General features: G+C 36.3%; 1 protein-coding gene across 1 annotated transcript in view; it reads left to right on the top strand.

Annotated features, from left to right (window-relative positions):
• Positions 1 to 19,003, top strand: part of Exo70 (exocyst complex component 7) — a 324,025-nt gene that overhangs the window by 191,032 nt on the left and 113,990 nt on the right. The window contains exons 13-14 of the mRNA XM_090398081.1: positions 10,009 to 10,023; positions 10,971 to 11,030. Of these exons, the coding sequence (XP_090254207.1) occupies positions 10,009 to 10,023; positions 10,971 to 11,030 (75 nt within the window). The remainder of the gene's footprint in view (positions 1 to 10,008; positions 10,024 to 10,970; positions 11,031 to 19,003) is intronic.

Raw genomic sequence — 19,003 nt, forward strand, 5'->3', positions numbered from 1 at the left:
AGGATGTTAGTGAAGCTGTTAGTTTGCAGAAAGGAGAAGTGAAAGAGTTGATTGTTTTGGCAAGAACAAATAATTTGAAACAAATAGATGAAAGGACTTGTATATGCCCAATGGACTACATTTGAATGATTTGAGTTAGATGTATGTACAAGTGTTGCTTAGTGAGTTTGGAAGTGTAAAAACTAGGGAAACTAGATATATTAGGGGGGGGGGAGAATGCAATCAAGCATGTCTGGTCACCCCTGAGTGACTACAGAAATGATTATGTAATGCTGAATGTGATTTCACACATTTCAGATTTGAATTGCTTGGTAATGATATTACACAAGGGTAATTTTGGTTCCAAGGCTTTGGTTCCTTCTGGCATGTACGTGAATGTCAGAAATAAGGAAAAGGAGGTTTTGGCATTGGTTAGCTCGACTTGGCCAAAAATTACAGGCATTGGTAAGACCTGATTGACAGAAAATGATATAGTTACAGGGATAGAATGTAAAGCATATTGTATTTTCAGGGAGGATAGAGGATAGGAGAGGAGGTGGAGCAGCTGATTATAGCTGAACAACTACAACCAACCAAATTAGAAATAAAGAGGATTTTAAGTCTGGGGAGAGATAGTTCATTTGAGGCTTTCTCTCCCTAGAGATAGAGGCCAGTAGGACAAAATATATTGTTGTTTGTTGCTATAAACCAGGAGGGTCCACCCACAGGAAGATGTAGATGCCAGCATCCTCAGATTAGCCCAATCAGTGCAGGCTAAACAAATATTATATGGGATTTCAACTATGGAAATATAGATGATTGGATGGAAGAAAGGGGCATGTTGAGATGTAAGTGGAATTTCTACAGCTGCTAAGGTATAATTACCTGAAAGAATATGTTAGAGAGGGGGACCAGGAATTTGAGAAGGCTGGTTGCAAATTCACATTGAGTTTGTCAATGTGAATAGCATCAGAAGATATATCCATGACCAAAGTAGACATTCTGCCTCCAGTTGGAGAGGACCATGCATTCTTGTTCTGGGAAGTTGTTAAACAAGAGGTTAAACCAGTTGTTAAACCAATATCTTGGTACAGAAAGGGTTTATGTTGAAACTCTAAAGGCGGTAATTATGACAGACTAGGCACATCTTGGAGCTGTACAATGGCTTGAAAAACTACAAGAAAAGAATGTCAGTAGTGTATGGGAGGTGGTCAGAGATTGTTCGAGAGAAGCAGTATCAGACTGCTTACCCAAAGTCAAGAGGATAAACCAATTGGGAATTTAGTGGATGAGTGGAGATATAAAGCAGTAGCTGCAAAAAAATAGAAAACACTGTGGAGGTGAGTATAAAGAAAAAGGTGATCAGCATACTCATGAGCTGTACGGAGTGAAAGCAAGAAGGGTGACTAGTATGATAAGAAAGACCAAATCAAATTATGAGAGAAATTAGCTAAGATGTCTAAAGTCAATCTAAAAGAGATTTTCATTATGCAAAAAGGAAAAATGACTATGATAGGATGACTTATCAATGCTGATGGTGGGAAGGAAGTGACAGTGGCAAGAGAAATAGTTCAGTGGCTGATTGATCATTTTGCAAATTTATATCATCCAGGTGGAAATTTTGCAGTTGCTGATGTGACAGCTTCTGATGTCAGAATTCAGGTATATGAACAAGGTATATCAATGTGAATACATCAGTGAGACTGGATGGCATGTCAGCCCATGTACCACATGACCATGTGAGAGAATTGGCATCGCCTCTGATGGTGTTCAATCTAAGTATCATCTCTGGCAAGGTTCCAAGGGAATGGAAAGTGGGTAAGACAGTTCCATTATGTAAAGGTGGGTCCAAGAGCAAAGCAGCAAACTACAGACCAATTAATATATCAGGAGTGGTTGTTAAAGTATTAGAAGCAGTGACGTATTTAGGTATAGGCCATATAGGCCTGGGCCTAGAGCAGCAAATTTTGAGGGGGCGGCTAAAATTTCCAGGCTCTCATTTTTGTAATTATAACATGTTCCTTATATGCCGCATCTACTCACAAGTAGAGAAATATTTTTCTTTTCCTCATTATAAGTTTAGTCTGCAAGCATATTGGCATGTAATCGGATTCTGCATAACTATACAGACCGATATATATATATATTTATATTACGAATTTATGATATAAATAGGTTATGCATGTAAATCAACATGTTCATTAAATATGGGGGGGAGGCACTTTCTGCAGGCCTATGGGCAGGAAATACCTAAATACGCCACTGATTAGAAGAACTGGTTAAAGATAAAATTCAACAGTGGGTGGATAGGCATGCAATACTATATAGTGGGCAGAACTGCTTTGTAAAGTCCTATCTTAGTAATTTATTCACATTTTATAATAAAGAGATAGTAGAATTGGATAAAGAAAATGGCTACACCATGATAATGCTGCACTTTGCAAAGGCATTTGATAGAATAACACTTAGAAACTATTATGAAAGTTGGATCGAATGGAAAGGGATATGAAGCTAGTAGCATGGATAGGTGGGTGGCTGACAAACAGATACCAGAGAGTGGTATATGTGAAATGGAATCTGGGAGAATGAGAATGAGGATGACTAGCAGAGTACCTAAGGATCCTGTACTAGGGCCACCGTGCTTTAATATATGTATCAATTATATAGGGAAAGATTTAAGAGGGACCCACTCTGCTGTGGGCATGGATGTTTGTGATTGTCTGTAAAAATACTTGTGGTGGTGGTTGGTGGTAGATGGCGTTGGTGTAGATGATGAAGGTAGTTATGTTTGGTGGAGACGGAGAGTTGTAGAGTAGGTGCTCTCCCTCACTGAGTCTTTGGACTCCTTGGAGTTGTCATGTAATAATAATAATATTCAGTTGTTTGCTGATGATGCAAAACTGGGTAGAGTAATAGTTGATAAAAGTGATATAGATATCCTGCAAAATGATTTATATCTAGCCCAAATGAATTGACAGTGGTAGCTGGAAGAGTGAATGAATGCTTGTTTATAAATTAATAAACACATCATTGATTCTTATCTCTCTTTCTGGCAGGCCATGAAAGATAATTGTTGGGTTTGTCACCGTTGATAATTACATTATCTAATAAAAATATTACAATGAAAACAAGACTAAATATAAACTAAATATATGACATTGGTGATTAGCATGGTCTTTACTGAAGGTAGCAAACTGATGGTAACATTTGTTTTCACTCAGAAAGACCTGGATTTGAATCCTCTATGAGAACTTTTCAACTAAAGGTGAATTAGCAATCAGATATAGAGGTTGCATAGTTTTCTTCCCCAGAAACATGGGTTTTCCATACTGCCAAACAGGCAAACTAGCTAGAGAACATGTGTTATTAATGGACATAATACAGTTGACCCTCACTATAGTAAACACCATTATATCACTCAATGTAATAAACTTCTGAAAAGTCCCAATTCAAGTTATTTTAAAGAATGCTATTCTAAAGAAAATTTGCTGTCAAACTATCAGCTGCGGTCCCTCTGAGTTTGTTATATTGAGAATTTACCCTGACTGCTTGCCTAATATTTTTGTAGCCTTAGGTGCTGCCAGCTAAGCAAGCAGCATGTATTCTTGAGGTTGCATATTTGATTTGTTACATCGAATTTGTTACATTCTTTGTTCATTTAAATTTTGAAGTACTTAGTTTTAGTCCACTTTTGTTGGTTTATTGATGATAATTCATATGATAAACTTAAAAAGTAATGCATAGAAATAGCATTGAGAGCAAACAAAGTTTGTGCCTGAAAATATCTTCAGGACTGAATATAGTGTTGTACTATCTTACCTGGGTAGGTAGTGCAACACCAAGGCAACTCGTAGCAAAGGTGGAGCAAGCTACCAACACTTCTATCCCAGTATCTCCCATAATGCAAAACACATCTCCTTGTGGATATGTATACTGTTATGCATTAAGGGATTGGCCACTACCCAGACTAGTTTCAACCTTTATTGAGGTCTCTTCAGTGGGAGCCAGGCCCAGAGTTGGAGATACCAGGCAGAAGCAGTAGCAAGGTTATCTTTACTTATAGGAGTTGCCAAAAGATTTGCCACCTTTTTTTTAAATTACTCTGGATTTAGAGAAAGATGTTGAAAGTTTATTTTTCCACTGAAGAGACCTCAATAAAGGTTGAAACGAGTCTGGGTAGTGGCCAATCCCTTAATGCATAACAGTATACATATCCACAAGGAGATGTGTTTTGCATTATGGGAGATACTGGGATAGGAGTGTTGGTAGCTTGCTCCACCTTTGCTACGAGTTGCCTTGGTGTTGCACTACTTACCCAGGTAAGATAGTACAACACTATATTCAGTCCTGAAGATATTTTTAGGCGCAAACTTTGTTTGCTCTCACTGGGATAAAGGATTAAACTAAATTTATTATAGTCTAACCTAGTGAAAAATAAACTTTCAGCATAGAAATAGCTTTTATTGCACTCTTTTACAATAGCATTAAATTAAATCAGTTCAAGTCAGTATGTTTGAAGCATAATTGACTGTTTTAAAGTGCAATAACTACAAATGCCTGGTATTTGTAGGTCTGAAAATGAAAGATATAAAGAGTAATATTTTATGCTGATGCATCAATATGATTAGCAATGAGTATTAAAATTTCAAGTAACTGAGACTTAAATGTTGAAATAATATTGTTGGAAAAAAATTTCTTTGTCTGTAATTCTGGTGTCTTCTCATAGAAAGCCATATTTACATTAATGTAAATTTGGTGTGCTCAAGCAGATTTAGAAATTATTTTATTCTCAAGAATATAGGAATTTGTTACTGTTTTGCAGTCTGGCTGCATGGGAAAAGTGATTTAAAGAATTTTGCAAAATTTCTTTAAATTACTTAAAACTATTAAAGAAAGAAAGAAACTCATTTTTTTAAATACTTTAATCATAATAAAGATGGGAAAAAACATTTCTTCTCTATACTTGTGCATCTCTAAAGTTATATAGTGAGCATATATTATTGTTTTGCTTTTCTTTTTCCTGCATCCACTCAGGTGATGTAATCATTTTGTGTATGTTACAATTTTTACATCATCCCATTATACTGTCAAACATGCAAATATTAAAATGATGTCTTTGTGCAGAATTATGGTTCTTTAAATTTTTAATTTTCTTCAGTGCCTGTTTTTATTATTTTCAGCCTTTATTTATTACAATTATCATATATTGTTGCTATGATGACATTCAGTAGCATGTGAAGATGTCCACTAAAAGTAATTTCATGGGTATTATTATTTGTGTTTTGTTTTGAAGATGATGTCCGTTAAATTATTGTTTTTTTTTTCCTGTTATTTTTTAACAGCTAAAAAAGAGTATCATATCCTGTACACCCCTTGAGGGTACGTGGCAGGAATTTGATGATGATGATGATGAAAAAAGAGTATGAGATTGATTTTACTGGAAGGAAGGAGGTGAATTTGATCATATTCAGATATCTCTCCTTATGACAAGAAATTCACTGAGCATATCCTTACTAACCTGTCATGCACATTATATACAGGATACAGAAAACTCTCGATTTACACGGATTTGCTTTTAAATGTTTTTTTTTTCTGCTACTGACTAATCATTGCTAGGCACTTGCATCTATGTACTGTGCACAACACGTTATCTCATATCTGTGATTCAATGCTGATTTAAAGATGAACTTTAAAAACAGAGGTATGTAGACATCATTTCAATACACTTCCGATGCTATTGTTTCCACACACACATAATTTATTACCAGTTTATGCACACTTATTAAACATGTCAATAAGACTGCTGACAGAAAGTCACAACAATGAGGATAGTTTGGCACATAAAAAGAAGTGTACTTGCTATCAGGTTGAATACAAAGCTAAAAATCATACAAAAACTCAAGTCCAGTTTTAAGATAGTTGGCTTTGCACATCACTTTAAATTAAGCAAGTCAACAATAAGAACAGTCTTTAAAGATAAGGATAAAATTAAATAAGTTAAATAAGCAAGTAAAAATGTTACTCCCTTCTTAGAAAAGCGAATCATCCATGCTCATAGTGAAACCATCTGAGCGATTGGAAAAATTGTTAATTTGCTTGGATCACAGATTTAAATAAAAAATCAATCCCTGTGAACATGCAAATAATAACAAATAAGGTTCTCAGTCTGTAAAGAAATAGAAAAAAAATCAATCAATCAATAAAAACTGCCAAAAGATGTTAAAAAAATGATATCGATACCTCATTAAATGCAGAAATTCACTTTACATGGATTTCTGCACCCCACCCCATGTAAAATGAGGGTTACCTGTATACAACCAGTTAGTAATAAATGGTAGGACATTTCTTGTATTTTTGCACAAGTGACACAAAAGCAGTATATAACAAGTGTATTTTAGTTTTTTTTTAAGTTTTAGGCTTTATATATATATATATATAAAGCCTAAAACTTAACATTAAAATTGCAAAAAATCCTGAATAACACAAGAAGAGTTTTTTCTTCATCTTTATCCAGTATTTTTATAAATGAATTTATCCTCTTCTAATTATTTTCTTTGATTATGCAAACATTAGTAAGGTTTTTCCCCAGTTTATCCTGGGATTTTTCATCCTGCAAAGCAGGCAAACCAGCCTTGAGAACTCAACACTATGAGACATAGGACAAACTATGTGTAGGGCTGACCACCTTATTCTGTGAACGGTTTGAGGTCTGATGATTAATAAACCCTTGACACCGCAAGGTAAAAGAGGGTATAAAGAAGATGAGATGACACAAACATTATATTTAATTTAAAAATTAAATGATTAAGTTGCCAGTGATTACAAACAAAACAACTAATTATCAGATTTCCAAAAGAAATCCTAAAAGACCTAAACAGTAGTATTTTATATTTGATTGCTGGTCTGGTTGGCCAGGTAGTTAGTATATCTGCATTCCAAGCAGCAGGCTGCCAATTCTAAATTTATTGTAGGTATGGATGTGTGTGAATTCCTTTATATGGGAGACGAACTTCATTGCTCAGTGTGACCATTGCCTCACTTACTGGAAGACCCTGGTTGAAAATGTTCCATTTTGCCTCTAGAGTAGGGTTTTCCAATTATGTAAAAAACTACAAAAATATATATAAAATTGTTAAAAATAGGACTCACACCTACAGTACTAATGTATTCTAGGTTTACAACCCTTCTTGGGAAGAAATCATGTACAAAAAAACTTTTGCAACCAGAACAGCTATAACACCATTAATGCTATTGCTTTCAGACTTAACGAAAATAATGATATTGATGTGAGTTTATTTTTGTTTGGTATGTTACTTCACTATTAACAAAATTATTTCAGACTATCATTATGTGCAGATCATAATCATTCATTATTTACACATATTTCAGATTCTTTATTTAATATTCTGGCCTCCATGGAGCATAAGACTCATCATGGGAGACCCATCTTAGATAACACAAAGTCTGTCATACAACTCCTTAAACCCATTCCCTCTCTGTACATTCACCACTATCAGGCAATGAATTCCATGGTCTAACCATCCTCCCTGAAAAAAAAAAAATAAATAAAAAGTCACTTGTAACCCTCCTACTCATCACCTCCTTTTACAACTCCCTGGGATGGCATCTTGTTCCTCCCCTTTATTCTACTATATGAAAAATCCCCATTTCAATCCTGTAAATACTTTCAAGTTTAAATGTCTTAATTATTTCACTCCCTTCATCTTCCATTCTCATAACTAACATTGTAGAGTCTGATATAATTTTGGTAATCTGTCTCTGCACCCTCTCCAAGTTAATTTATCCTCTTCAAATCCCAGTCATCAGATCTGGGCACAATAGTACAGATATGGCATGATCAGGGCTTTGTACAATGGAATTACCACTCTTATCCTACTTGTCTTCTTAGCATTGCCACACTCCCCTAGGTTTTCCTCAACACCTAACAATATCTGTTGTAAATTTCATTTTTTTTTTATTTTATTGATATCCCAAGTTCCCTCGCTTCATCTACTTTTCCTGTAGTATAGAGTATGCAATATTCCAAATTTCAAGATCTTTCGTTTAGTTGCATTAAACTGATATCTCCATTCATTTGTCTACTTTTCCAGCATATTCATGAGCCTGTGTAGCTCAGTGGAAGTGGCTTTAGCATTCTTTGGTGCTTGATCTCTCAAAGAAAGAGCTAGGGTGAAATCTAGTCACCAACTAGAGGAACATTTTTGCCGGCCTGGTTGGCCGAGTGGGTAGCATATCTGCTCTTCAGCCAAAAGGCAGCGGGTTGAAATTCCACTGTGGGCATGCATGTTTGTGATTGTCTGTGGAAATACTTGTGGTGGTGGTGATGGCAGTAGATGGCATTGGTGTAGTTGATGAATTTGAGTGGTGGACAGAGAGTTGTAGAGTAGGTGCTCTCTCTCGATGAATCTTTGGACTCCCTGGGGGGTGTCATAATAATAATAATAATATTATTATTATTACCCTCATCTGCCCAATTTTGTATATGTCTCCAAAACCTTAACAACCACAGAAGAAATACAAACGGGTCTATAGATTGATGCCTGCATTCTACCACTACTCTCATAGCATGGCACTTTTACTCTCCTTCCATTCATTGGGTTATTATTAGTTGTTATATTGTTGGAAGTTTTTTCCACTTGGTTAGACTATAATAAATTTAGTTTAATCCTTTATCCAAATGTAAGCAAACAAAGTTTGCACCTGAAGTATTTCAGGACTGAGGCAACTCGTGGTATGGACCAAGCTCTCATCTCTCCTTGTCTTAGTATCTCCCATAATGCAAAGCACATCTCCTTGCGGACATGTATAATGCTATGCACTAAAGGAAGGGCCACTACACTGACCAGTTTCGACCTTTATTGAAGTCTTGTCAGTGGGAACCAGACCCAGAGGTAGTGATACCAAGGTGGAAGCAATGGAGAAGTCATATTTACCTGTACTAGTTGCCAAAAGGTGTCTCATATTATTATTAAATTACTCTGGATTTAGAGAAAGATGTTGGAAGTTTTTTCCCACTTGGTTAAACTATAATAAAATTAGTTTAATCCTTTATCCAAGTGTAAGCAAACAAAGTTTGCATCTGAAGTATCTTCAGGACTGAGGCAACTCGTGGTAAAGTGGATCAGGCTCCCTCTGATGAGACCTCAATAAAGGTCGAAACCGGTCTGGTAATGACCCTTCCCTTAATGCATAGCATTATACATGTCCGCAGGGAGATGTGCTTTGCATTATGGGAGATACTGAAACAAGGAGTGATGAGAGCTTAGTCCACCTTTACCACTAGTTGCCTCAGTCCTGAAGATACTTCAGACACAAACTTTGTTTGCTTACACTTGGATAAAGGACTAAACTAAATTTATTATAGTCTAACCAAGTGGGAAAAACTTCCAACATCTTTCTCTAAATCCAGAGTAATTTAATAATAAGGTGAGACACCTTTTGGCAATTCGTATAGGTAAATATGACTTCTCCATTGCTTCCACCTTGGTATCACCACCTCTGGGTTTGGCTCCCACTGACGAGACTTCAATAAAGGTCGAAACTGGTCTGGGTAGTGGCCCTTCCCTTAATGTATCACATTATACATGTTCGCAAGGAGATGTGCTTTGAATTATGGGAGATACTAAGACAAGGAGAGATGCTAGTTTGGTCAACTTTTTTTTTTTTTTTAACCACGAGTTGCCTCAGTCCTGAAGATACTTTAGGTGCAAACTTTGTTTGCTTACACTTGGATAAAGGATTAAACTTAATTTATTATAGTTGTTATATTGTCTGTTGTTCTCCTCAAAATAGGAAGAAGAAGATACTTTCAACAGGAAATTTACAAGGTTCATACTACTGTTCTGTATTTTGTACAACTGACATTGTGCTCCCATAATTGTTAGCTCCATTCATGGTTCACCTGAAAGAATGATGTGTTTGTGTGTCCTTTTAAAGACCAAGAATTGAAATTTGCCAGATACAAACAAATTTTTTCTGGTCCTTTCAACTGAAGCTGAAGAATGTTGATCTCGGAGACAAATGGTGAGTTATTTACCTACAACAGATAAACTGGCCAACAAATGTATATATTTGACAGACATAACTCACTTATATCATGGCGTTTACTGCTTCAGCATTAATTTTAAAAACCTCAGTCCCTAATTTTTCATGAGTAAAATCATCACTTTCCTATGCAGATTCAGATTATTATCATTTTCTCTTTAGATAGTTTATTAAGATGTCTGTCATTCTTTAGATCAGAACTTTTTCTTTATCCATTTTTCCATTAGTCCATTCTTTCCTTTTAAAGTGGCTACTCAAGAACAAGAATTCAAAGAAGAAATTAAAGAAACAAAAATAATTAAAATTTGTTGTCCACTGTATTTTTTTTTTAATGTAACTCCCACCCATGAGAGGTTGTAAATCTGTATTATATTAGTATACTGTGAATGAGCTAAGAATTTTTTAATGTTATTTTATACAGATATTTTTAAATATTTATTTATTTTATATAATTTAGAAACTCTGTTCTAGAAACCAAACATGGAACATTTTTACCAAGCAAGTTCAGTCTTCCAGTAAGCAGTAGTTTCACACTGATGAAATTCATCTACCACTTGATGGATTTGCAAGCATCCATGCCCATTGTGGGATTCAAACCTGCAACCTTTTGTTGGAGAGTTGGTACATTAATCACTCAGTCAACCCGAAAGTACCTGATGTGATAATTACTTATTATTAGTATTTTAAACTTATTATAGATTAATTAAAAATTCCTGAAAAACTCAGAAGGGATTGTAATAAGAATTTTGAAAATATTAATCATATTGTCAGAGAGCATTCAGAAATTACCAAACCTCTCTGTTATTCTCAAATGTTTGGTGGAGATGCGTTGACTGGATTAGGTACCAAAATATAGTGTCTTGTTTTTTTCTTTTTCTTCTTTGTGTTTGGGCTTTAAATTTATCATGTTTACATTTATCTTTTAGGATTGTTCAAAACCAGTACATGACAAGCTACTGGGGCTCATTACAACTTTGCAAGTTACTGTGAGTATAATTAAGCATCTGTCTGTCTCTCTCGCTCTCACAGTTTACCTTCTTGTGCAATTTGTAGGTTTATATATATATATATATATATATATATATATATATATCTGTGTGTGTGTGTGTGTGTGTCTTTAATAAATGCATGATAAAATTTATATAACAGAAGAGCTGTGAGAATTTGATACTGTGTGTCAAATTTTTTAAAAATCTGTAATTGTTCTCATTTAAAAAATTAATGAATTTAATTACTGGTTAACTGAATGTATATCATATACAGTCAGTGCAATGGTTAAGGTTAAATCTAGATGACCGGGAGGAGATCTCCGTATCTTTTGCAGGTAATTCAGAGAACTGACCAGAGCTTGCTTCAGAACTGACCAAACCTTCTTTATTTACCTCACTTTTGTGTGTTGCGGCTTTATACAAGCTATCTACCAAGATACTGACTGAACAAGAATATATTGCAATTTGTGATATCTGGCCAAGTTGTATTCTGTTTGGCTTAAATCGAAAATACAATATCATGATACAGCATAATCAAATGTTATGTTTGCTGCTGCATCACCACGTTAAATGATACCTTCACTGTTTTTGTGAAGGAACCAGATCAACAGTGAAAGTTGTCCAGCATCTTGGCCTTGACCATAGACGGCAATACTATCGGCAAGATTTTTATTTTTCTAAGTTGGTACATCTGTCATAAGCATCCGTGTGAAATTGCAAGTCCTACTATAAAGTAGTTTGTTTTATACAGCTGTCTGAAGCAAAAGTGTTATCTGTATCCCTTGAAATGAATAAAATTGAGTATCGTGCAGTTATAAAATTCTTTGTAAAAGAAGGGGAAAATGGCAAAAGAAATTCATTCAAAGTTCATAAAAGTTTATGGCTTCCTTTTTGACAATTAAGAAATGGGCTGCCAAGTTTAAACATGTCCGTACCAGCCTTGAAAATGATTCACGTGAAGGATCTCCAAAAAGTGTAACAACACCAGAAATCATTGATCAAGTGCACGATATGGTATTGGATGACCGGTGAGTCAAAGTACTTGAAATTGCTGAGACTATAGGCATTTCAAAAGAATGTGTAGGATATATTTTGCATGAAGAATTGCAAATGAAAAAGCTTTGTGCAAGATGGATGTTGCGCTTGCTCACAGCAGATCAAAAACACATTCACATGAAAATATCTGAACAGTGCTTGGAGTGTTTTAAAAAAAATAAAACAGATTTTGTGTGTTGATTTATTATTATGGATGAGACTTGGATTCACCATTACACACCAAAATCCAAACAACACTCAAAACAGTGGACAGAAGCCGGTTGTTCAGCGCCAAAAAGACCGAGTCAGTTCCATCAGCACGAAAGGTCATGGCATCAGTGTTTTGGGATGCTAAAGGCATTTTGTTTATTAATTATCTTGAAAACAGTAAAACAATAACCGGGGAATATTATTCTGATCTTTTAATCAGACTAGACGAAAAAATTCGTATGAAAAGACCCAGGTTGCAGAAGAAAAAAATCATCTTTCATCAGGACAGTGCACCTGCCCACAAAGGTGTTTTGGCAATTGGAAAATTAAGGGATCTGCACTATGAATTGTTGCAACACCCACCCTATTCCCAGCTTTGGCTCCTTCTGCCTTCTATCTCTTCCCAAAACTAAAACTCTTCCTCGTTGGCCAGCATTTTTCCTCGAATCAAGAGGTGATTGCAGCTGTAGAGGAGGATTTTGCAGATCTTACTGAGAACCACTACAGGGATGGGATAATGGTGCTGGAGCTTCGCTGCAATAAATGCAATAGTCTTAAGGGAGATTATGTTGAAAAATAAAACTAATTTTGAAATTATAAATTCGTTTTTCATTGTGATAATCTGATATAATTTGGATTTGATTAATATACCAAGAGTTCGCTTACTAAAAATACACCTCTCCGACATTTCAAGTTCTTTAGTACTGAATGAAAGTTTTTGTTCTCTTAAGGTTTCTCTCTGGTCTCTTAAGAGAACCAACCAGTTCGAAACAGCTGTCAGGCCAGTGAAACCTTATCAGAATGGACTAATAAAAGGTGAATATATAGATGCTTGGACAGCATTTATGTCCTCTATGTGGTCCACACTAAGGCAATTCGTGAATGCCAGTGAGTGTATTCCCATATGCTCTCTGGTCATCTTTTTTACGAAACTTTTAGTTTCTACATTCGGCTTTGAAATAATGATAATAATTATTATTATTATGTAACACCTACTGGGAGTCCAAAGCCTCACCGAGGGAGGGCACCTACTCTACAGCTCTGTCTCCACCAACTACAACGAACAGCAAATACCATCATCTACACTAACTCCATCTATCGCCCATCATCACCACTAGTATTTTCACAGACAACCACAACATCCATGTCCACGGCAGGATTCAGACCCGATGCCTTTTGGCTCGAGAGCAGATATGCTAACCACTCGGCCAACCAGAACGGCTGGATTTAATATCAACTTTACTTATATAGTTTATTTTTTTATTATTTTTTTTATTATTGCATAAAAGTTCTTAGTTTGTTAAAACATGATAAAAAATTCTAAATATTTAGGATTTAAGTATTAACTTGTTTTTATTCATATAATTATTATTATTACTGTATGGAAATCTCCATGGATTTCAGACTCATTATGGGATGCCCATACTATCTACATGATCTATGTTATATCTACTCTTGAATGTATTCACTGACAGAACATGCCAAAATGAACAACTTCACAACAGACTTGCATAATCCATTCCACTCATTCACCATTTTCCAGGCTAAAAATCTAGTCATGAGGCCTTTCCTTACCACACTTTATTCAATGTCCAGGAATGACAGGAATGATCCTATATTATGCCATTCTAGCCTAGTGCTAAAAAATTTCTTCTGTATCAATCCTGTAAAACCCTTTTAGCATCATAAATGTTTCTATCACGTGTCTCAACCACCTTCTGCAACCCACAAACTCTCAGTGTCCTTCTAGAGAGAATTCTACAGACAGTAATCCATATGATCACATCAAACCCATATTAAAATAGGAATGACAACTAACTTCCTTATCACTGCTTGTTAGGATGTTCTTCAATAACCTAGTAATCTTAAAAGCTGCCTTAGCCAGTTTTGTAATATGCTCTGTGAACTTAACTGACACCCACAAATGCTTAGCTTCATCAGTTTCCTGCAGTATAGTTCTGTTAATGGAATACACAACTTATAATCTTAGCATGCCAAAATGTACAACTTTTACCACTTTTGACATTGAGTTAATAGCCATTATCTTTTGCACATACCATTAGCCCTGTTTAAACCATTCAACAAAATTGTGTAATGTGATAGATAATCATTCAAGTAACTATTGCACTACCCAATTTTACATTATCAGCAGACCACTCCATATTTCTCTTTGAATCATTATCTCTTTGATGTAAGATTAAACAGCAGTGGTCCAAGTGCTGATCCCTATAGTACACCTCCATCTGGTCATCTGCCTTTACCCAGATTATTCTATTCCTCCATGGATTGAGGAGGGGGGGGGGCTGAAAAGTTATGATAAACATTTAGAACAAAAATGATATTAAAGCAACTGATATAGCCACAAGAAAGAACATATCTTAAAACCCTTTAAACCCCATGTTTCATCAAATTGTAATAATTTGATGAAACATGGGGTTTAAATCAATTCCTTCGTGGTGATTATCACAACTTTTCACCACACCCTCATACTACTCCTAGATATACACCCTCTGTCCAAAAAGAAACCAAACTTTTAATAGGAAAAAAAACACAGGCAAATTATAATTATTCAAATCATTTATTTCAATCAATATACTCTCCCTCAGCTTCGATACAGCGTTTGGCACAGTCAATTAATTTGTTAAATGAGGTTAAATGAGTCACCCCCCCCCCCCTTGTAGTTCCACAGGGTTCCTTGCACTGCTGGCAACCACCCAGGTAATCACCTCATGGTCACTTTCACCAATTGGTGGATGATTTGACACCTCATTTATAATTACATCCTGTAATGTAAGGGTCTTGGATTTGGTCATCTCATTAGAGGATGTAATTATAAATGAGGTGTCAAACAGACAGTATGTGCCTTCTGTTACATACTGTCTGAGGTAGTTATCCCTCAAAAACTCAAGAAACGCATTTCTTTACTTCCATTTGCTATCTCTTCATTCTAGTCTGTATTGCCATAATTAAAATCGCCCATAGTGATCACCCTTTTCTTATTTGCTTGGCTTATTTGATTATACATTTCACTATCACCACCATCCACATTACCAGGTCTATAACAACATCCCACCAAGTATTTGATTTTATTCACCTCTATCTCACACCATACTACCTCAAAACCACTGGCCCTATTTCCCTCTTGCATCTCTACCTTGTATGGACATAACTCTTTCTCAATCATCAATAGCACTCCCCCTCCCTTTTTACCCCTTCTACCCTCACGAGACATATCATACCCTTCCATCTCTATTCCTATCAGGATGTCGTCCTCATCTAACCATGTCTCACTTATTCTGACAATCTTTGGGTGAACAGACGCAATTAGTGCAACCATTTCATCCGCCTTGTTTCTTATACTTCTAGCATTGGTATACAAACAGGACAGCTCATTTCTGGATCTACAGCTAGTTCCACTGATACCACTCACTCGATGTGATCTCTCCATGCTGGACTGGGGCCATTTCCCTTTCTGCTTCTTCATTTTAGAACTTTTTTCAATTTCATCTGTTTCCTCTTGATCCCTGGTCATCCCATTTCTTTCCTGCCTACACATGCTCTCACCGCCTCTTGGAGTATCCACCTTTCTCACGTTGTGTACCCCTGTCCACCCTGAGCCTCCCCATTTTCCTGCTCCTCTTGCACACCCATTCTCTCATTTTTCTATACTCATACCACTCACTTCCCCATTCATTTTCACTTCTTCAATCTCTCCTGTCTTACTCTCTTGCTCGTCCACATCACTCCCCTCTCGATCTGATTCATTCTCTCTATTCACTTCTCTACCTTCCAACAGCAGTCTCTCCAAGCGACTCACACCATAACCACTCAAATGCAGTCCATCGCTCCCATACAGCTCACTTCTTCCCTCAAACTCATTCCACATATTAACAAACTGTACTCCCATCTCCTCACACATTTCAGCCAGAATATCATTCATAATCCTTGCTCTCTGCCTCATTTCACCACGATCATACCTAGGCAACACACTGACTACCCTTCCTGTCACACTATTCTCTTTTATCTTTCCAAGCAGCCTCCTGACATTCATTCTGACATGCTTTTTGTTCTCTCTCAAATCATTTGTACCAGTTAATACAATTAACTCTTTTGCTCACTCCCGCCTCATATCCAATGGCTCAATCACTCTACTCATTTTACTGCCTGGAAAACATACCTTGTGCATTTTATCCTCTAGCACACCTTTAATAATGGAGTCACTATACGCCACTCACTCATCTTTCGTTAACTCTTTCATGCCATCATGATTTATTTTAATAGTTTTGACCTGAATTCTCTTAATTTCATTCCACATCCATTTCATTTCTTGCAATCCAATTCACTTTCCAAATCTCGCGACACATTCTCTCTATCATTAAATCTTTCTAACTCTCGACTCCCTCTTCTCACTTTCCCTCTCATTCATCCTTTGTTTCCGTACTTTCGGTCCAGCATACGTCCAACTTTCACTGTCATTCTTCTCACCTTTACTCTCATTCATCTTTCTTTATTTCATTACTTTCAGTCCAACATGCGTCCAACTTTCGCCATCATTTTCTTTTTTCGCTATCATTTATTCTTTCGATTTTTTTCACTTGCGATTTCTGCGTCACGCCATTTCTATTTTCATTTGTTCTCTCAATTTCGTTTCTTTCCGCCACTCTCGTCTCACTTTCATCCCTTTTAACATCTGTTACGGTTTTCAAATTGCTCTTTTTCTTTTTTCTTGATTTTTTAACATCCTTTCGCCTCTCTTTCTCACCATCCATCTCTTTCAAACGTGCACTCGCGACACAATCGTTACTAACACTTTCTGTCATCAATTTCATATTTGCATTCATCAGTTCCTCATTCAGGTCACACTTCGCGCACACACCCTTCTTCCATCCACACTAAACATCCACAAATCATTTATGTAATCGAAGGAATACATATAATAGACCTCACATTTAACGAAACTACTGAAACCTAAATTAAAATCATGGAATGACAATGCAGCCACCATTTTTTTTCCCCCCTGAAGGTTACTAGGTCTAATAATAATGATTTGTAATTAAGTTTAGGCAAGAAAAATCCCCCACACTAATAATACCGGTAGTGCACAACGTTTACAGCCACTCTTACTCAAACAATTATGCATATATAATTAATTATTCCTAGAATAACTTATCTGAATCAGGTGCTCTTCTTAGGTACGTCCACAGTGCTTGGCTCACTAGTGCCCTCTTTCAAATGGTAATGGGTTTTCAGTGATACTGCTGGACTTTGCACAGGCTTTTGACAGGATCATCATCTTAAGTGGTATTTTCATATTAAAGGTTTGCAATTATGGATCTATCCATAAAACAACACTGGGGCTAATACTCTACAGTTCCCCAAGGACCAAGTGCAGAGGAAAAATTCCCTATTTATTTTTGACTGTAGATCTGTGTGTTCACTGGGCCGGTTTGCCTGTTCTGAGAGATGAAAAACCTGAGTTTCGGGATGAACCCCCCCCCATCTCCATATGAGACCAGCTAACTCACCTTTAGTTGAAAGAGACCAAATAAAGGTTCCTCACGTCATAGAGGAATTGAACCCAGGTCTTTCTGACCAAAGGGCTTCATCTGTACCGACTGTGCTAAGGAGGCTCTTTTCACAGGATACCGCATGGAATTCTAATTAAAAAAGCAGCACATGGAAATGGATATAAAGTTGCTGAAGTGTAAGAGGGTGGTTGATGGAGAAATACCAGACAGTAGTTTATTCAGGAGTGGAGTCCAGTAGAAGGACTGTGACTAGTTGCATGCCACAGTGCTCAGTTCTTGGAATGCTACTATTTAATTTTTACATTAACAATATAGGAAATTATCAGAGAGAAACTATTCAGTTCTTTGCCAGTGATCAGAATTGGGTAGAGCAATAGCCATTAAAGATGATGTTTAAGTTTTGCAAGATGATATAAATAGACTGGCAGTTTGGGGGAAAAGAGAATGGATTTCAGTTTAATGTGGCAAAGTGTGTGATTATGCATTTTGGGGGTGAAAAGTTTACCAACTGTGTCCCACATTGATGGAACTGTAGTTCAGGAAATTGATGAAGCCAGGGATTTGGAAGTGTTAATGGATAGAACACACCGAAGAGCAGAGGTAAGAAAGTTATTATACTTTTTTTTTATAAGGCCTTGGTAAAACCCCTTGACTACTGTGCACAAATTTGGTCACCTGAGTTTCTTGGGGATGAGGAGGAAACGGTAGAGAAGATCCAGAGGCGAGTGACCAAGATTGTGGCAGGTCTGTGGAATGCACTTTATGATGATAAGTTCAAGATTTGTGGGTTACAGAAATTGGTTGAAAGAAAAAGATTGATATGATTGAAGATATGGAGAAAAATTTTCAGAACAGGTCTGGTAGTTGGAAAACTAGGGGCCATCCTTGGAAATTGAGTGAGAGTGTGGTTAGCAAGGGTGTGAGGACTATATTTTATGCTTGGAGAATGGTGAATGAGCAGAATAGGTTGCCAGAGTCTGTTGTGGGTGCCATTTTTGTGAATGAATTCAAAGCAAAGCATGATAGATATTGCATGAATATTGCATGATATTACATGAATAAGCATAATGTTTAATGTCTCCCTCAAAGACTCTGTGACATTGCCCATATAATAATAATAATAATAATAATATCAGTTTTCTTATGGCTTTTCTACTTCTAGTATTGATATGTACTCTTGATTGCATTCCTCTTGAA

This window comes from Typopeltis vanoorti, chromosome 9 (genome assembly GCF_054136105.1).
Source record: "Typopeltis vanoorti isolate ZY-2024b chromosome 9, IOZ_Tvanoo_1.0, whole genome shotgun sequence".
In the NCBI taxonomy this organism is placed as follows: domain Eukaryota; kingdom Metazoa; phylum Arthropoda; class Arachnida; order Uropygi; family Thelyphonidae; genus Typopeltis; species Typopeltis vanoorti.